At 35.7% G+C, this 21,598-nt stretch overlaps 1 protein-coding gene across 5 annotated transcripts in view; it reads right to left on the reverse strand.

Moving 5' to 3' along the window:
• Positions 1 to 1,933: 1,933 nt before the first annotated feature.
• Positions 1,934 to 21,598, reverse strand: part of Cnot6l (CCR4-NOT transcription complex subunit 6 like) — an 88,172-nt gene continuing 68,507 nt past the window's right edge. For all 5 annotated transcript variants that reach the window (XM_040747446.1, XM_040747448.1, XM_040747445.1 and 2 more), the window contains 4 exons: positions 18,396 to 18,547; positions 15,148 to 15,375; positions 11,713 to 11,915; positions 1,934 to 8,932 (listed from right to left, as the gene is read on the reverse strand). In XM_040747446.1, the coding sequence (XP_040603380.1) occupies positions 8,720 to 8,932; positions 11,713 to 11,915; positions 15,148 to 15,375; positions 18,396 to 18,547 (796 nt within the window). In that variant the 3' untranslated portion in view covers positions 1,934 to 8,719. The remainder of the gene's footprint in view (positions 8,933 to 11,712; positions 11,916 to 15,147; positions 15,376 to 18,395; positions 18,548 to 21,598) is intronic.

Below are 21,598 nucleotides of genomic sequence, written 5' to 3' on the forward strand. Positions count from 1 at the left end.
CAAAATTATAAAAGTTAAACTTTCATGTTACAATTCTCAGGACCAATTTTGTTAAGAAACAATACAGCCTTAAATGTTTGCACAGGGAGCTTTGAGGCCTTCAGAATTGCATACACATTCATAAAAGTAAGCTAAGCTTTAACTCCATGTTTTGCCAGGCACTGGTTGTAACCACTCTACAGTGGTTACTTTAAAACAAAGAAGAAAAAAATAAAATAAAAGCCATCTTTGACCAATGCAGTGCAGGAGGCACTGGTTACCTTCCACATGGTTCCTTAGAAGGTTCCAGGTAGGTTCAAACCTCAGTTGTATATAATTAGCTCAGTAATTCATCTGTGACTTTTTTCTTTCTTTGCTGTGAGCAGTTATCCACTCAAGGTTTCTTTTCAGCACCCCAACTCTGTCATCACGGAGGCAAGTGAATGTGACGCATACACAAACATGAATAGAGCAATTGACACTGTGAGGAATGGTATGTATTATGGATATGGAGTCCACAAGTAAATTCTCTTTCCCATTCCTCTTAAAGACAAATGTTAAGGAGCATTTTATCCAGTTCCTCAGAGTTCAGGTGCTAGAATGTTGTCTTAGTTGTAAAAGTGCTTGCTATACAAGAACAAGGACCTGGGTTTGGATCCCTTGCAAATTGAACTAATTCATGAAGACTTTTGCCTTGACTTTACCAATAAGCCTGTTTTGCCCAGGGCAATAAAATGCACAAATATACAATGAACGATTCTAATGTCCTGTCTTAAGAGCGTCTTAAGGCAGTCACTTTGAAATGTTCAAGACCCATTTCATAAAGGACTTCTTAGAGGCTGTCTGAAATAATGGCTTCAGGGAGGAGCCTCAGGGTCAATCACAAGCTTGTAACAAATCTTTAAATGCCAAGTAAGTAGGCACTAAGCTCTGTAGCCTAGCAATTTCTTTAGATGCCAGCAATCTGTTCCAAGATAATCTAAAGTGTCCTTTCAAGTAAGTACTAAGCTGATTACTTCAATTTCCCCTCTGAAACTGACTCATATACCTGAAAATCATTTTTCAGTTGAATATATCCAGAGTTCTTTGAATTTGTAATTATTTTACAGTATGGCCTCTACTTCCTTTCTTTCCCAGACACTAAGACTTAAAATTTTTTTTATACTGACTAAAACATTTGAGTATCTTCTTGTGCCATAAACAGAGTATTTGGGAAACTATTTCTTGGAGGACAAGAAGCTTACCATCTATCTCCTGGGGTAACTTATCCTCAAAAGTATATAAATACTGAGTGAATTTACTCTGGGCCTTGGTAGGTCTAACCTATCAAGCTTGTTTAGTTCTATTTAACCCAGCTTATTTGTCTGATGTTTGTCACATAGGTCAGACCAATGACACTAAGATCTAGCAGTTGCTTCATATTCATAGTACATTCCTTAAGTTCAGCAGACTTCTGTTCACCATGCACTTCAAGGACATAGCATGAGAAGATACATCTCAGCATAAACATCCATGATCACTAAGGTAAGAAACTGTACATCACATACCATTTTACACATACTTAGGAAGAAACAAGTCCCTTTTGATTTCTTCTGGCCACGTAACTTCAAAATCTATTCTATTAGCCGGGCGTTGGTGGCGCACACCTTTAATCCCAGCACTCGGGAGGCAGAGGCAGGTGGATCTCTGTAAGTTCAAGACCAGCCTGGACTACCAAGGGAGTTCCAGGACAGCCTCCAAAGCCACAGAGAAACCCTGTCTTGAAAAAAAAATCTATTCTATTTGAAATCTGTGTAATTTTCAACAAAAAACAAAAAAGCAAAACAAAAAAATACAAGTATGAATTTGTAATTATCTCAATTACCTTGGTTTCCTACTTTGCTCTAAAAAGAAGTATCCACCTCAAAGCAGGAACTTAGCATTTCGCAAATAATCAAAAACCAAGACAAAAGTATGCAGTTGCAAAATGGCCATTTATTGCCTACAGGGGAAGGAAAAGTGGGAGAGAAGGGGAGAGTACACAGGTGCAAGGAAACAAGCATATATTTAGCCCTATACATCATGTGTGAGCAGTACCCAATCTCCGAAATGGAAAAAAATATTTGTCATCTGACATAATAGTTAAGGTTCTTAAGCACCTCCCTTCTGAGCTGCCACAAGATTTAAAAGGCAGGACTGCTTTGTTTAGTCAATGTTCACATTAATGAAAAAGAATACCACCACCCAACTGTGTCCTTTTTCACACACATCTTCTATAGTGTCTACTATGAAAAACATCTCAGCTGAGCAGTTCAGTCAAGATCCAGACCTTATCAACTGTTTAATAAATAGAAAAATAAAGCAGCTGGTGATTTTATCAGAGAGAATGAGAGTAGAACCATCTTCTCCAGCGATGACAAGAAAGAGTTAAACGTCTAGAATATCACAGAACAGTCTATCAAACATTAATTACTAATAACCTACAATTACATGGCACTTCATTAAATTCTCTAATAAAAAAAATAAAGAGAAAAGCTTAGATTGTAAATGATTACCAGAACACGATGAGTTGGTGCTTGGCTTTTTCTTAGGATAAAAATAAATATACAACTTAAAACAGTATAATTTGCTTAGAATGATATTAATAGAAATTACCATGTATTCATGGGGGAAACTATCAAAACAACCTGTTTAGTTTTATGATCATGTGCTTTGCTTTTAGACCATTTAATAGTTACAAAAACACTATATAGGCCACAGAATAACTCAAGTGTATGCAAAGTAATAAATTAGTCAACTTAATGCCAGGAAATAAAAATAAATAATCCCTTCCCTACTCAAATGGTAAACCGAGTAGAAGGGTAGAAAGTCCACAGAAAATTACTTGGCACTTATACAGTTGAAAGTAAGATACAACTTAATCTCTTGTGAATATAATCAAATATCCTGGCCTTTTTAATGTATACATTTTTTTCTCTTTAAAAAGAAAAAGAAAAAAAAGCGCTACTCCAATTCAGAAACAACGTGGTTAAGCATTTGCCGTCCTTGAAATACTCCAAGTATTCCTATTTAACCCGACACCTCAGCTTCTCCTTGATGAAAGAACTGCTTGCATTTGGACAACTGTATGAATGCCCATAGTGCACTTGTCAGTGCTGCTGGTGTTTAAGAGATCTGCCACTCAACACTGAACAATTCCAGATCCAGTGTGCAGTAACAGCCATCCAAACTCTTGCTCTCAAATGTCGGCAGAGCACCGCTCAGGAATTTCACAGGTAAGGGAATATACTTTTAGTAAATTAAGCATAGAAAAAAGGACAGAGCAGTTTCTGAATAAAGAGCAACCCACACACTGAATCACTTACCGCACTAAGGTTGAAACAGTAGCAGGACACTAAGTCTGTCTGATAAGAAGCAAAGCCATTGTTTGGCACACCAATGCTGAGCCAATATTTTGAGTTCAAGTAACTACACACAGATTAAACAAATGTGGTACACTAAACAACTGACAGCTAAGAAAATATGTCAGTGCTCTAAAATAACGAGCAAGAAAGGATCACTTTTTAAAGAGGGCTACCATAACTCCTATGCTTTGAAAAGTGACATATACATAAACATGGAAATTAAACTCAGGGAACTTGCCAATGAAAATAACCAGTAAGAGGTACCAAATGATAGCTTTTGAAATATTCTGAAAGGCAAATACACATGCTACCATGCCAAGAGGCATATGATTTCTGATGGTATACTTACAATTTCAGCTCAATGTTATTTATTTTATAGGCTGTACCATAAAAAAAAATCAACATTTAATAGGCATGTCCTCAATTCACATCCTTTAAAAGTTATCTTACTAAAAAGTACTTTAGTTTCTCCTTTGGATCCAAGAATAAATCAAGTCTAGCATAAACCAAGTTAAACCAAACTTATGCCAAAAGAAATAATTATTAAAACTTTTCAGGAAGTGCTGTTTCTTCCTACAGGCCCTTAACTGAGACATATCCATGAATGCATTTGCTGAAGTAAGAAGCACACATGTTCTTCCTTATCATCACGCTCAGCAGGTTCCCACCTTTCTTGTTCTTCTTCCCTTCCCACTCTCCTCTTTCTGCGGCTCTTGCTCAGAACACCCAAGGGTGTCAAGTATGAAAGATGCTCTTGACATCCTGTTCTTAGACAGGCTATAACTTTGGTAAATGAGCAGGTTAAAGATGTAGTAGCATTTACTTGTGTTTCAATTTAAATTGGGGAATTGCAGTGCAATTACAGAATTAAAATCATCCAGAGCAATCATAAACATAAATGTTGTCTTCTGTCTACAAACTCAAAACTTCAGTTGAAGTTCCTGATTTAGAAAAATAAGTCTAACTTCTCTACTTAATTTATTTACTTCTAATAGACAAAAAGTCACACAAATATGACACAAACCAAATGGAAATCTTCTAACACATTAGAAAGGTGTTACTTTGGGTTTTATGGTGATAAACAAAAAGCTTACACACATTACAGCTCACATTTCAGTCAAAATGTTGGTTACTCTGAACATGTGACAAAGATTTTGCTTGCTATAGGACCAATACCATAATACAATTCATGTTTTCTGTGACTGACGCTACCAACCAGTTAGTATGCTTTACAAAACTATTAAAAATATTTTAGAAACTAAAACTATAAAAGATGAAAATTTAAATCAATGAGAATGAAGTCAATTTTTATCACGAGGAAATCTACTTTGTTAGAAATGAAGCTCTGTGCTCCGGGCTCCTTCAATGCGTGCACTCCCCCTTCTCTTTGCTATCTGCTACTCAGTGTACAGGCGGGAGCTGTGATTTTTATGATGTCTCAGAAATACAATACAGACTTAAAATTTTACCTATTGACAAGACATACTCAGGAGACAGAGTTTTTAAATGGAGCACAATTTTGTCCATGTTCTAGGTTTAATATGCCACACCCTCAATTTTAACATAATCTGCCACAGATTCAAGCGATATTAGTCTTAGTTTTCAACTTTCTCTCGTCTCAGTGATATATGACTTTAAGACGACCCCCAAAAAGATAAGTAAATTTCATATTTCTACAAACTATAACACTAAAACATAGTGGCTTTTAAAATACATTCACACAGGATGCGTATTAGTAAAATTAAATATCTGCCTATGAATATCAGAAACGTAATTTGAAAATAAAGAGATTCCAACAAGGCAAATGGGAGGGTGGGGAAAGCTGGTCTCAGAACCCATTGTGCCATACCTGACTTTAACATGTGATATTCAAATGAATGTTCACACGCCTTACATCAAATAAATCAAACAAAAATATTCAGCTATGTTGTACAAAATTTTTTTACATAAAACATCATAAATCTTGAACAGATCTACTGTATCTGAATTCTAAAAAGTTGCCTACAGAATGGTGCTGGGATTCTGTTCTCTGCTTGCTTTTAGGCGGCAGTGCTGTTGCTTAAGAGTTGACACCAGGCACAATATTGTAAAACAAAGTCAACAAGCAAGGAGCAGTAAGTGGATTTGAGCCTTTTCCAGATGTCAGTCCTGAGGATGCTGCAATATTCCCCATCAAAGTGTATAAAGCTATGAGGAGGATACTGATGCTTGACAGTGGGTGACTTGACATGCACTTGTATGACTGTTATAATGGCAAACAGTGCAGTTTCCCCTGCCTCAAACAACACCGTTTTAATAAACTTAATACTCCAGTTCTTAAGAAAATTACTAGAAATCATATGTAACAGTTAAAAAATACATAGCACAATCTAAAAATGCCCAAATTTTCTTTTATCATCAGATAAAATATGCAGCAGCCCAATGGCATAAAGCTTATTAACTTATTCTGAGAACTAGAAAGTATATGAGCATATAATTCATTTGAATATATACCATGTCATTCACCCTGTCCTTTGGGCTTCTCACTGCCAAAGTTCCAAATGGCATGCATTTAACAAGACAATGCTGAGGACAGCAGCATTTCTGATCATCTGAACTGGCAGCTCAAAACAAGATACCACTCCTTTTACAAAGGGAACAAAGGGGAAACTGTGTGAAATTTGGGCAAGAGGCTAAAGGGAAACCGTGCACATGAAAATTGGGTTACCATGCCCTAGGTGTGTGCCACCCAAAACAAAACACAATCACCTACTTCAACAGAGCTACTACCAACATTTACGAAAACCACATTAAAATACACAGGATAATGAATGGTTTGAAAGAGTGCATTTGGAAGCAGAGAGACCCAATTACACACCTTCTTGCAACAGAGTGCCTCGATCATACAGAAAATAAACTTAAGCTGTTTACAATGTTTCCCAATTTTTTTATTTTCCCCTCTACATTTAACTATTAAAAAAGATTTTTATTAATAAATGGGCTCCTCTGTGGTTCATATACAATCATAAGTGAACTTTAAATTTCATTTTATACAAACATCTCAAAAAATATCGGGAGTGAAGTATGGTAGGAAATATTGCTCACATGGCTAATTAACATGCGTCTATGAAAGAAGAATGTTCTGTTAGTGCATATACCTCCAGAGCAGAAAACCCACCCAAAACAAAAGATCTAAAATTAAACATACAGTAGCAGATTACAAAAAAAAAGGTAATGTCCACAAAATTAAGTTTTTCATGCTATTCTACTTTCCAGTACTATGCTTCAGATAATCAATTTGCATGGCTAGATGTTGGATGCTTGAGGTATATAAGAAGGGATACCTGAACACTGAGGAAAATCTGTCATCAAGGGTTTCTTCTACTTGTTTATTCAGGTACTTTGACATTTTTGAAAGAATATTTTATTTACATCAAACTTTGCTGAACTACAATGACATTCCAATTACAATAGATGACATCGCCTCCGTCACTAGGCACTTTTAAAAGGGAGTTTAGGCTTTACAGAGCTCTTCTGGATGCAATCCTGTGTGATATTACATCATCCCACCACCCCTCATCCCACTAAAATTACCCTTTGGGGAAATATTATTTTATGTAGCCTGATCAGTAAACTATGGAAGAAATTAGTATAAAATAACCACAGGAAATGTATCATTTAAGACTAATAAAACAGCCTAAGATGTCAGGTTTGAAAGAAGAGACAATTTGTATATGTTTAAAACTAATTAAATAATTTAAATTTGACTTGTACTTTATATATTAGTGAGACACAAATATAGGCTATTTTCTTTTAAAATTTCATTCACATAATGGAAAATTTCTTGTTTATTAAAAATATCACATTTTGATACTAGAAACAGTAAAGTGCATGAAAAGTTTAAAATATAAATTTCAGAAAACTCTTATAGCAGCAAAAAAGCAGAATAAAGAAAAACTTAAAAACACAGACACAACCTTTTCCAATGTTACTGTGCCATAATTAACATCAAGCAGCCAACTAATTTTCTCCCCACAAAAATGGCATTTATGCTCTCTGCCTCTCAAGTCAGATTTTCAAGTGGCCCCTCTGGGCCAGCAACAAAGGGGGGTTGGCTTCCAATACATCTAGAGGCATTAAACTGTGGGAATAAACCAGTAGCTTAATTCAAATCTAGACAGATATGGCAACAAAGATTAAAAGCATATGATGGACATTTGGCAGCTAGAGTCAGAAAAAAAAAATCCAAAGTTTTCAACTACTTCCCCAAATCTGTCCTCTCCTCAAAATCCTCTCTAATGTTACCTCAAAACAAAAAGAAAAAACAAAACAACAAACAAACAAAACAGCCATTTAACTTATTTTGGAAAACACGTGTAATATATGGCTTTTCCATTTTGAAATTTTGATCCGGGGCTTTTCATTCAGCAATCTTCTTTAAACATTAAACTGTAGTGGTAAAGATGATATGGATCATATCTTTTTCCAATACAACCAGACAGCAAAGAAGAGTGAACATGAAAAATACCAGACACTAATTTTGTGGGCATCCTAAAAATACCAAATTCTACTTTCAAGATGTATGGCAGTATATATCTGCTATTTCCTTATAAAATGAACTGGAGAGACAGGCTTAGAGTTAATATTTCTAAAAAGATTACAACTAATAGGCAGACCAAAAAAGGGAAGAAAAAAAAAAAGGAAGGGATCCCTCAAACAAAATAACCAGCATTCGGCCAACAAACTGTCACATACTATGCTTGATTTTTGAGAGCATATTGTGCAATTATTTTCATTTCTCAAATTGTCTTGTTATGGCTAATGACTATATCACATTAAATGTACAAATCAAGCAAATTTAAGTGCTTTGTTAATGTGCAAAGGACTTGGGAGCCAAAAATCAGCTTGTTACGAAGGAAAACAGAAACTCCAAAGTTTTTCCTATAAGGCATGCCATCATTCTATTCAAAGTCTTGTATTTGGAGTTTGTAAAAATCACTTTTTAGAAAAATGATTGGCTTATCTGAAATAATTCCAAAGAATGTATTTGTTTTTAGAGAACAACACTGGTGTTGGACCTCAAATTACTGATTTACCAATTGTGAATGCTGTTTTCTAATGTAATAGGAGGAAAAGAAATTCAATTTTAAAGTATATTAAACTTTTGGATAGAGACAGACAGTAATACTTTGGTTCCAGCCCTAGTGCCAAATGGTATCAATATGCACAAAAAACATACAAAGTCTTATAGCAAACACATAATGAAAGGAACCTGAAGCAGCAGCTTAAGGACGGCCATACTTCACTCCTACATACTTTGATTTACAACTGTACAGGTCCATAGCAACAGATCCCCGTCTTGGCGGGGCTATACTCCACTACCTCCGGTTAGGCAAGTGAACACCATTGACAAGAGGCAGGAGTGGAGGGTGGAGTTCAAGTTGTGTTAACAGTGAGAAGTGGTCTGAAGGGATGTGAGGATGTGGACACCCAGTGATGTTGTTCTCAACCAGCCATTGAGGATCTAAAGGCCCCAGGACACCAAGCACGTTCATATGAGTCTTGGAATAGAAAATGTAGTCAATCACACCCTGGAAAGAGATTAGGGATAATGGGGAGGGGGAAGGAAAATGTTTAGAAAAAGAGAAAAATTCCGTAAAAAGAACAAGCCTAAATTTGGAAAAGCTAAATAACTAAGTAACCTGTATTCCTTGTACCTGTTAATCTGACTATAGATAAAACAAGGCTTTAATATTTAATGGATTATTACATTAAGTAAAGGCAGCTCAATAAAGAAACACAGCATAATACTGAATCATAGTTTTACATTTATACATGAATGCTAACACTAAAAAGTTAAACAGATTTTCTTGGTTTAATAAAATCACACATACACTCAAGCTACTATGTAGTTAACTGTCCAAATTTGCTTAGTTTAAAATACTTAATTTCTCCAAATCCTGGCACTAGAGCGAAGTACCAGTTAGCAGGAACACACACATACATAAAGATACACGTCTTTATATATGACATCTATTTCATATGATTTGATTAGCAGATAGCAAAACTAATGTGCCTCTACTGTCCCAAGCTGTGCATAGATTTCACCTAATCTAATGCTTACACATATCAAGAGAGTTCATACTCAAGTAGAAAGAAATATTCCTACATGTGAAATTCAGTTATCCATTCATTTAATGTAGCAGGGACTTGCTACGTAACCCAGCTAGGCTTAATTCAAGATCCTTCTTCCTCACCCTACCAAGTGCTGGGATTACAGGTATGTGCTACAATGCCTGGGATGCACGAAAGATATGCTAAAGAAGCATTTTTAAGTGATTTTAGACCAATTCAGAAGATCAAGGTAGATAGCTTAAGCTAATATGACAAATTTTGTTTGTTTGTTTAACTTTCATGGACAAGTAAAAAGCAATCTTTCAGAAAGTAATAAAATTTTCTCTTAACTTACTTACAGACCAAGAGAACAGTAACAGCTATCTAATTACTGAACACTTATTTTGAGGAACTTTTATTTACAGTTTTTGGGGGTATGCTGGCAAATGTTTTATACATCATTATAATTATAAAGATATGATTTAAACTATAGAAAACTACATATCACTAAGTATATATGTTTATCTTTCAACTGCAAAAACAGTAATATGCTAGAACTGGTGAATGACAATTTTAATAGTACCATTCTCAACAATGTGAATAAAGTTAAATTAGAAAAGTACATAACCCACAGAAAACACTACAAATCAAGGCTTATTTTCCACAGGAAGTTAGTTCTTAAATATTTTACTGCAAGTCACCATGTATGACTACTTAAAACAATACTAGCTACCAATGAATAGTTATCTAACGGTAAAACTACATTAACTTCCAAGCAGTTTTATTTCTCATTTCGTAACTATGGAAGCTGACAAATATCAACACAGGTCTTTCTTCCTTCTACTTTTGTTTGGAAAGGAGCAAACAAACATCAAAACTGAGAAATGAAGCTGGGCACAGAGGTGCCCACCTTTAATCTTTCATCCCAGCACACAGGAGGCAAAGGCAGGTAGATCTTTATGAGTTTAAAGCCAGGCTGGTCTACACAGTGAGCTACAGGTCATCCAGGGCTACAAAGAGAGACCTGTTTCAAAAAACTAAACAGAAAACAGATAAAAAAGTAAAAGAGTTATTGAAGATGTGAACAAGCCTACTTAATAATTTTCCTTTTGTTACAACTTCTCTAGGTTTTATATACTAAACAACTTTTTACATCTATATGTGTATATTTAGGATAGAACAAGACATACAATTCATTCTGAAAATGACAGAGAGTCAAACAGAGGTAAAGAAAAGAGCTACAAGTAGATGAAATGATCAGAAAAAAAAAGAGTAACCAGAGTCACGGCCATCTGTCTTTCAAGGAGTATCTTGTCCTGAACATGAACAACAGGCTCCCTTATTTTATTTTTTTGGTTTTTACGAGACAGGGTTTCTCTGTATTGTTTTGGAGGCTGTCGGTCCATCCCAGCCTCGAACTCACATAGATCCGCCTGCCTCTGCCTCCTGAGTGCTGGGATTAAAGGCGTGCGCCACCACCACCCGGCTGGGCTCCCTTATTTTTAAGACTTCCTTTTCCTTTTAAAAACTTGTTCCATGGATGACGTGGGAATATTCTAATACAACTACATGGATAAGACCAACATTAAGCACGACCTACAACTCCAACCCTACAAGAAACTTGGGAAAATATAAGAAAAATAGATATTCAAAGAAAAATTTCACAGAATACTATAGTAATTCATTCCAGGTGAGTTTAGCTATATTACGAGCTTAAATTCTTGCTAAGCACAGGTGATGGAAACAGGTAAAGATTAACTGTATCAATATACACCCAAGTGACTGGCACACAGCAAAAAATTTTAGAAATATTGCTATTATCACAACTAATATCTAAAATGTAAAATATGAAAGTTCAAAAAGAATTCAAATGATGTCAATAATAACCACAAAACCTAATAAAAATTCCCTTTTTAGTTGTATTTTTAAACCAGACATTTGAGATTGTGTATGTGTGTGTGTGTGTTTGAATCAGTGATAATTCTTCTTTTATTTCATGTGTATGGATATTTTGCATGCATGTCTGTCTGTTTGTGGAACATTTGAGTGTCTGGTGCTGACAGAAGTCAGAAGATGGCTTCAGGCCCCTCAAAAGACACCAGGTAAGTGCTGGGAATCAAACTCAGATTCTCTGAAAGAGCAGTAGTATAATCTCACCAGTTCTGCAAACACTTAATCATAAGGGTTTATACTCTTCTTTTTTTTACACGCTTTTATTTGAAATAGTTCATATGCCAGCCCAAAGACTGCTACTTACTTTGAAATCAAAGGTGTAATTGGTATAAGGCATCAAGTTATTTTCATAGGCGCTCTTAAGTTGGAAGCCATGGGTTATTCTTCCTTCTGAGCTTCCATTCTTTCCACTACAGCTGAAGTTCATAAGACACTCATTGTACCTTAATTCCTTGAAGTCTTTATGGTTGTCAGCTACTCCTCCATTGCTTAAATATTCCACAACACCTAGCAAAAAAAAAAAAAACAAGAAGAAAAGAAAAGAGGAAGCACTACCTTTTAATATTTAGTAAAGCTGTATTACTAAATCTTACTCTATAGACACACCAGGTTTAGAGTTGGTTAAGTCCTATGAAACTCTTAGCAGGACTTAGGTACTAAGCCCGAGTACCTAAGAAGCAGGAAGGCAGATTGATTTCTGAGTTCCAGGCCAGCTTGGTATACATAGAAAGCTCCAGGCAAGCCAGAGCTGCATAATGAAATCCTATATCAGAAACAAAACAAAACAAAACAAAACAAAACAAGTGTTCTTGCTGCTATTTTGTTTTCTGTTTTTGGTTTGTTTGTTTTTATTTTAAATTAAACACTAGCAATTTCATATAATTCAACCACACTGAAAAGTACTTGCCTATTTCAGAACAAAGTTTTAGGACCATACAGGAATACTGTCGATCTTAGTAGTTTTTGGGTTCGGATGACTTCTAGAACTAGACAGCATTCACCAGCAAAGTCTTGACCGTGTTTTTGTTATATTGCTCTAGACCAGTATCTTCTGGCCCCCATAATCTCATAAGCAGTGACACTATTAGGTGTGGCTTTGTTGGAGTATGGCCCTGTTGGAGGAAGCATGTCATTGGGGGGGGGAGGGGCGCTTGAGGTTTCCTATGCTCAGGATAGTGCCCAGTGTTTCAGTGATTTCCTCTGGCCTGCATATCAAGATGTAGCCAGTATCATGTCTGCCTGCATGCTGTCATGCTCCCCAACCAGGATGATAATGGACTGAACCTCTGAAACTATAAGAAAGCCACCCTAATTAAATGTTTTACTTTATAGAGCTGCCATGGTCATGGTATCTCTGCCCAGCCATAAACCAAAACATACCTCTTTAGCAGTAGTCACAGAAATGAATCGACAACATTAGGGATATAAAAAACGTATGCTTAGAATAAAAAAATCATTTGCAACCAGATATTTCATCTTCAACAATTCAATATTCGGGGTTAATTTGGAAGTACCATCATTTATTTATCTTTAATTATTATTTTCTGTGCATGCAAGTCTGTGTATCACATGCATTCCTGGGTGCCCCCACAGGCCAGAAAAGTTTCTGTCAGGTTTCCTGAAATTAAGATTAGTGATGGTTTTAAGTCACGATGTGGGTACTAAGAATCAAATCACTGCCCTCTGGGAGAACAGTCAGTGCTCTTAACCACTGAGCTGTCTCTCCTGTCCTCCTAGCCCCCCCTCATTACTCATTTTTAGCTAGCACTGAGTCTCAGTCTGACATCTATGAAGAATATTTTGTCTAAGTAACATTATATATCAGAGATTAAAATTGTTAGTGTGTCTAAAAGCCGGGCGTTGGTGGTACACGCCTTTAACCCCAGCGAGGCAGAGGCAGGTGGATCTCTGTAAGTTCCAGGCCAGCCTGGTCTACAGAGTGAGTTCCAGTTGAAAAGAGTAGCAGCTTCAAAACATTTCTACCAAATTAGCAAACTTTTAATTATTAGTTAGCATTAATAGTAAATTCATCTACTAGTGATTAGGAATGATAGCAAAACATGAAGTAAAGTGAGTATTAGTGTTGTGAATCACTCAAAAGGAAATGTAACTTATCTAGCATTTACGATATGCTAGGCGAACAATTTAATGAGGTCAATAAAATGCTTATTCCCCATATTGAATAACATGTACAGCACCTAAGAAACAAAGCCAGGATCCAATCCCGACAGTCTAATTTGAATCAGTGAACTATGCTATGGTAACAATGATACTAATAACTATTATAAATGATTTTAAGAAATCATATGAAATAATACAAGAAAAACTTGCACTTTTAGAGAATTTAAAGAATTATTTTTGTAAAAGACTAAGAAAGAGGGATGTGGGCTGGGGAGACAGCTCAGTAAAGTTATTGCCATATAGGGATTAGAGCCTGAGTCCCAGCTTTGGAACCCATGTGTGGTAGAGAGCTTGCGATACCAACACGATATACAGGTAGACAGATCCCAGGGGTTCATTGGTTAGCCAGCATAGTATACTTAGTGATCCCTAGGCTGGTAGGGACCTCATGTGACAAACAAGGTGGATGGCACCCAAGGAACACCCAAAGTTGACTTCTGGTGAGCATGTGAGCACACATGTACACACATACCACCATGTATACATACACCCCATAATCACATGGGAGGATGGGAGAGACAGAGGAAGGAAAGAAGATGCCAGCTGTCATAAGCATCAAAAACAAGATTTTAGCATTTATTATGAACAAGATTATTTTCTAAGGTTGGTGACTATTTACAAATTCCAAGTATAGGCCCTTAAGTTATTTTATATTCGCTATTGATGGACTATCTTTGACTAGTCTAATCATATCTGGGGACATAATTCAGTGGTAGGTTTGCCTAACATGCAACAATCCTGGGCTTGATCCCTACTGGGGATGTGGATTAAATATTAATAATAATGGTATGTAGTATTTAGAATATGTTTTGCTAATAGTATAAGGGTTATACTCGTTGAGTTTGAAATCCAGGACCTAAAATGGAGAATTCGGTATTAGAAAGATGAAATTAAGACAGAAAGTAGTCCAGTAGAGTAATACATAATCTTACTAGAATATTTGTACATACTACTACTTCTAGTAATAAGTACAGAAAGCTCACCAGAAACTTGCCAGAACTATTACGTGAGACAGCTATCAGTAATGAATGTTCTCTAAAGAGTGCCTTTTTCTGATGAACTCTGTGCCTCAGGAGGTTGACCTTGTATGGATGCAAACCCTTGCCTACCCTTACACTTTCATCTGGACTTGGTTAATGGGCAGTTCTGGCAGATCAGAGCAGAGTGAGAGAGGGATTTATCTTCCCACAGCTCCCTTCTTATTATAATCTGGCAGGCACTGATTGAATCATTCAATTCTAAGCCATCACTTCAATTATTGGCCCTCTTGTATACTTCCAATTTCTGATGACAGTTCCCACCATTTTCCCAGTTAGGAGTAGGAGAGTAGGAGTGGTAAAGTACAAAAGCAATCATTGTTTTACTTAAGACTGAATACTCCTTTGGAATCTGTTTCCTTATTAAATTTTTTTCAATTAGTCACTGCCTCAGTCCTCAAATTCCAACTGACATCTTCCTTAATTTAGAAGAGAAAGAAAGCCCTGTTAGGAGACAGGTAGCCTTTCAACCAAGACTAAAAGCAAAACTGAAAGCAAGTAAAAAATGATGTTGTAAATACCTGAATCTGGCAATGAGTTAAGATCTGCACATAGCACCAGCGGGATGGAATTAGGATCTGCGGTAGGGCTGCCAGGCCTACTTGAGGCTTTCTCCAGAATGTTTTTAACCTCTGAGACAAACATCATGGTCTGAATAAGTTTCACATCAGAATACTCTGGGTCCCAATGCATGTGGGCATTTGCCACTATAAGCAGCTGTTTGTCTGCAGCATGAATAGGCTTCATACCTAAATTTAAACATCATAAAAAAGAAAACGTAAAAAGTTATGTTTATGTTTCTTAAAGAGTAGCACCTTACAAGTTCTCTGAAAAAGATACATTGCTACTTCTTTACTCTTTTCTATAGATTCATAATGATTTTTATCTTGAACTTATCTGAGAAGCTAAAGGGTAATTCTGGAAATCGCAATGTGTTAGTTATTCATCATGGTTAGGTTAACAAATGGTAGCCTGGTCTACTATGTATTTCTATTACAACCTTTATGAGCTTAAGGTAGTTTTACACTTTACAAACAGACTCTATGGTTCACAGAACTGAAAATATTTAGTATCAATAATTATAATACATGTTTATACTAGAAATTATTTCATAATATAATGAATATTTGGGTTACTGTACTTCATCTGCTGAGTTCTTAGCTTAAAGCAAACAAGCTACATATTTTCATTTAAAATGATGTGTGTGTATGTGTATCGAAGCATGGGGTCGGTACATGAATATAGTGCCTGTAGAGACCAGGACAAGGGCATTTGATCTCTTATATCTGAAACTAAAGATGGTTGTGAGCCACCCAATGTAGATGTTGGGAACCAAATCCCAGTCCTCTGGAAAAACAATGCATGCTCTTAACTGCTAAGCCACCTCTCCAGTACTAGGCAAGCACTTTTAAGTGCCTTTTATTTAATTAGCATAGCAATCTAGTGAGAGATGTTTCCAGTTAAATTAATCAATACTTAATTTCTTGCCACTGCACAATACACTATCTGTGTTGCATTTCAGTAGCTTAATAGTGAAAGGTCAGTAGGAAAAATCAGTAAAATTTTATGAACCTACAGAAAATGAAATAAGGGAACAAATTTGCTCCTGAACTAAATCCTCAAAGTTTATTTTTTATCTTAGTCAAGTCAGGGTTTCTTTTTGTAGCCCTTGCTGTCCTGGAACTCACTATGTAGACCAGGCTGGCCTCAAACTCAGAGATTGGGCTACCTCTGCCTCCCAAGTGCTGGGGTTAATTAAAGGCATGCAACCACCTCAGCTAATCCCAAACAGAGTTAATTTTAAAATGGAAACTGTGGAACTAGATGGAGGCTCAGAGGTAAAGAGCACTTGCTGCTCTTGAAGAGGACCAGAATTTGGTTTCTATCACGGACATCAGACTGCTCACAACTGCCTCCAACTCTACTTCCATAGATCCAACACCCCTTCTGGCTTCCATGTGTACCAGGCATGTATATTGTGCACAAATTCAGCCACGACCCTCAAAACAAAAATCAGAAAATTATGTGCTCTCAAAATTTCGGATACTTTCATCTTTGACCTGCTTTTACTATGAATTACTTTGTGTGAACTCAGGCTAGTCAGCCACTTAATGTTTTGGATACTCGAGTAATTTGGAAAAAGATAATTCAGCTATACATATTCTTTTTTCCCCTAAAAACATCAACATAGTACTTTTCAAAAGGTGGACATAGTAATTAATAATATTAAATACAAAATTGTGAAAAGAAAACTTAATAGGTGCTGGCAGAAAGATGACCCTAAAACAGTCAAGGCATAAAATTCAGTATTAATGGTATAATGTCACTTAACATAAATCTATATGCATATATTCCAGATGTTTGGATTCATAAAAAGAAGTGAGTAGGAGATATTTCTAGAGTGTGACTGACACAGGAACTTCTTGCTTTTTAAATTTATATACCTGTGGACTATTGAAATATCAGTTAACATGCAAACCTAAGTTTTCTCTGAAATTTCCTTAAGAATATCTCAGATTTTTCTACTGAAATATAAACTCTAAAGAAAAAGGCCCAATTTCTAAGTCTGATAATTAGGTAAAATTATTCTTTCTTCCAATCTTATTATATTTAATTTTCTTCAACATTGAGAAAATAAATTAATAAAGTAACCTGCTACATGAAGAAATAATTTACAATTTTTTTCTAAGCTATCTCCTTTTCCTAGAAGTTTTAGTGTCATTTATGGCCATAAGTGAATGTTTACTATGTTAAATATAGTGTCATTTATGGCCATGAGTGAATGTTTACTATGTTAAATGTTAAAAAATGTGTCCCCAAAAAACTACTCGCCAAATTCCCTTCTAGAAAGATAAGGGATATATTTTAGGAAGTAAAAGTATGCAATATATAACTTAGAATTACTCTTCTATAAATTAAAAAGGGGTAAAACTTCAAAAGAGGATATTTCTATAAAAGCAGAAAAAAAATACACCAGAAGAAGAAAGTGATGGAAAAAGACATAAAAATATTGGAGGCTAAAAAAGAAACGTGAAATCTCACATTAAAGGCTGACTTTGTTTAATGACAGATAAACTGAAGAGCTGTAGAAAAAGAAAGAAATTTAAAAATATGTATAATCTCAATAATTCAAACTATTACTCAAGACAGCCTTTTCTTTCACAGGCAGCACACAGAGAGAAGTGCACTGATGTGGTCTGATCACCTTGTTTTTGCCTGAAACATTAATAAGTAATAAAGTGCTCTGAGGTAGGCAGGAGAGAGGTTAACAAAAGATCTTGATAATGCCAAGCACACAATGGATATCATACTCTCAGGGAAGTTATGAATAATCTTAAAACCCTGGAAAGTACCACATAGATAAAAGATGTTGTTCTCACCCTGAAAAGACTTGAAATTTAGCAAAGAAATTAAAGAAAACAAGCCAACTACTTCATATTAAAAACAAAAGGTTCACATTCACAAGAAAGGACTAAATTATGGTAACTTCTAATTCCGCCTGACTAAAACATCCCCATTTCAAAGATCTTTTTCAATTAATGGTATGTTAAAAAGACAGGTATTACCTTGTAAATAAAAATATAAAAACTATAGAATGTCAGGAAATCACAAGAAATATAACTTAGGAAATTTGCACTGTTTTCTTGTCCATCTCCATTAACAATTCTCAAAAGACAAGAAAACAATCTTGTAATTGTAAGGTTCTCTTCTCTTGTTTTGAGATAAGGAAATCTGGAATGGTGTTCAATACTATTTAAATGGCACTCACCTGTTCCAAAGAGTTCCTTGTGAACCTCTAATACCACAGCAACGCCAATGTTATCTTTTGTCATCACTCTGTTCAGCATTGCTTCGGATCCATCTGAATTCGCCATTGCTACCTGGTTAAATTCCACTGTATGCTTCTGCACCAATGTAAATCTAAAGAGCACACATATTTAGATGACTTATAGTTATACTGTCATGCTGAGACATTAAAAGTGGATTGGACAAAAGTACAGACACTTGATAATCTCTGTTGTTTTCTAGCTATAAATGGTCATGTGATATAATTCTGGAAATAAGAAGTATGATTTTTATAAACACTTTAGGGAGGCTACATCTAGCAAAGATGAAAATATATATCCCCTTTTATGTCTTTTTCCCTTTTAGCTAGTACTTAAAGGACTACTAACCAAATGTTTTGTAAAAGATGGGGAAGCAGCTGACTCTATTTCTAGACTGCTAGATGTATTTTGAATATCCATTTACTTAAGCTATTGTTCAGATTGCCTGACATTTAGAGGTGCACGCAATCTTAACTGAGTCACCAACTTAAAGAGAAAGAATAAAGTCTATCTGCCTCATTTGCAAGATTTTTAATACTGTATAAAGATAATTGTCAAGAAAATTGTCAAGAAAAATGCAGAAATATAACCTTTTTCCCAGTTAAAAATTATGACATTTTTATTAGTTTTCTTTTTACTGAAAGACTTTAATTATGTGTAAGTGTTCAGAAAAATACATTGTGTTATTAGAAGAAATGGCTCTCTGTGATGATGGTTTCATAACAATATCACTTTTGCCAGTTGTTGGTGGCGCACACCTTTAATCCCAGCACTCAAAAATGCAGAGGCAGGTGGATCTCTGTGACTGAGATCATCCTGGTCTACAGAGTGAGTGTCAGGACAGGCTCCAAACCAATACAGAGAAACCATCTCGAAAAAAAACAAAACAAAACAACAATATCGCTTTATATTCTTCCTAGCTTTGAAAATTGAACCACAAACATCCCTTAATAGAATACTGACTAAAAAGCTTACAAATACCACAGGATATCATGCTGGATGAAATAATACTCTTCCCACCAACTTCTTGTTCCAATTCTGAATATCTCAGATGTGCTTAGAATAAGTCAAGTGTTAAGGGTCTGATCATGTCACCTATTTCAAACTCAAAAGTCCTTAAAGAAAGCAGTTTACACCCTGAACTTGTAAAAAAGATAGTCCTTCAGCTGAAAAGTCTACCAATATGAAGAATGAAGTTATGAGCATTTCAAGTAAAAGGGGAAGATCCCAAGACAGCAAATGGCTTTGCAAAAAAAGAAAAAGAATACAAGAGTATGAAATGGTATTGGACACTAAATAAACATGGGCAGCTAAGTAGTTTAATGGTAAAGAGCACTTGCTAATTGAGTTCGGTTCCCAATATGCACATCAGACACAATACAACCAATACTTAACTCTAGTTCCAGGGGATTGGCTTCCATGGGCACTTAACATACGTAACATATACACACATCAATAAAAGTAAGAGGCAGGTGTGGTGCCACACATCTTTAATTCCAGCTCTAGGCAGAGACAGATTAGTATCTCTAAGTTCAAAGCTAGCCTGATCTACACAGTCAGTTCCAGGCCAGCCAATGCTACATAGTGAAACTGAGTCTCTAAATAACTAACATTATCTTTGTATATTTTACACTAACTTAACACAATCACTTATGTTCTTTCCCAGGCACCATATACCAAGTATGTTCCCTGGGGCTTTTACTTCCTGTCGTGCAGAATGAAATGCAGGAAACATTTTGAAATACAGCATTCTTCCTCTATGCTATTGGAAATTTTTTTTTTACTAACATGCATTGTTTTTATAGTTACTTTCCAGTTTTAATTCAAGCTAATATTTTTTTGGTAAAGTATAAAGTCTTAAGCCTGCCATTTTTTTTAGTATTTAAAATTCACTTGGTATCTATATTCTGGTTGGTGTACTCTGCTTTATAAACTTCATTCTTTATGTCATAAGAATTTTTCTGTATGTTCCCTTGTTGAAAATTTTAAGCAAAAGCTCAAATGGGTACAAAAAAAGAAACATAATCAAGAATGATATGACTAAAAAACCAAAACAATATTAAAAAATATATCTGAGAAAGATTACGATGACTGTCTCATATACAGGACATGTTCAAAACAAGTCTTCAAACAAGTAACAATTTCTCAGCAGTATGAAGTCTAAAAGGATTGTGCTAGTTGCTGTGTGGTTACATTAAAGCTAGAGAGACAACATGAACACCAACTGCGAGCAACTAAAACAATAGGACTTAAATCTTCCCCAAATTTATTTGTAAGTAAAAAGAACATAGAACACCATCAAGAAGACAGTATGAACCAGGGAGATGGCTCTGTGTGGTAAAGGCCTGATAATCCACACCATAGAAGAAGGAGAGAATGTACTCCCTCCTGCAAGCTGCCTCCTGCCTTCTACACATAGGTCATTGGTACATGTATTGACATCAACCACCCTCATGCAAAAGATGAGGAGGAGGAGAAAGGGGAGAAGCAAAGTATGGTATCAAAAGTTAATATCTTCCTTTCTGCACTATTTCACTGTAAATATATAAAAGATGACCATGAGTCTCATCAATCATTAGCATGTAAGAAAACTAACTTAATAAATGCAAACTAGACTAGAAATAAATATGGAAGAAAAATAGGCAAATACCATTCTGTGTTTGTATAGCTTTTAATGCTTTTCTTTTTTGTGTGTGTGTTTTTGAGATAGGTTCTCTCTTTGTAGCCTTGCCTGGAACTTACTATGTAGACCAGGCTGGTCTCAAACTAACAGAAATTTACCAGTCTCTGCCTCCTGCATGTTGAGAACTCTTGAAGACCCTTCTACACTCTTTATCAATTTAAGCCACATAATAAACCTTGGATAGTAGATAAACAGCTTTTATTAACTTACATTTGAAAAGTAGAACTTTGGCATGAAGCCATTTTACATCAACTTTACAATAGTCTAAACATGTATTGTTTTTATGTGTACATGTGTGTCCTATGTGAGTTTATATGTGCCAGTGCACAGTGTCTGTAGAGGTCAGAGGGCATCAATCCTCTGGAACTGGTGGTTGTGAGCTGTTTAACATGGGAACTAGGAAACAAACCAGGACCTCTCAGAGAGAGGCACTCATAAGAGCCTCTCCAGCCCCAAATTTAA

The sequence above is a fragment of the Mesocricetus auratus genome, unplaced genomic scaffold, assembly GCF_017639785.1.
Source record: "Mesocricetus auratus isolate SY011 unplaced genomic scaffold, BCM_Maur_2.0 Super-Scaffold_100006, whole genome shotgun sequence".
Taxonomy (NCBI): Eukaryota; Metazoa; Chordata; class Mammalia; order Rodentia; family Cricetidae; genus Mesocricetus; species Mesocricetus auratus.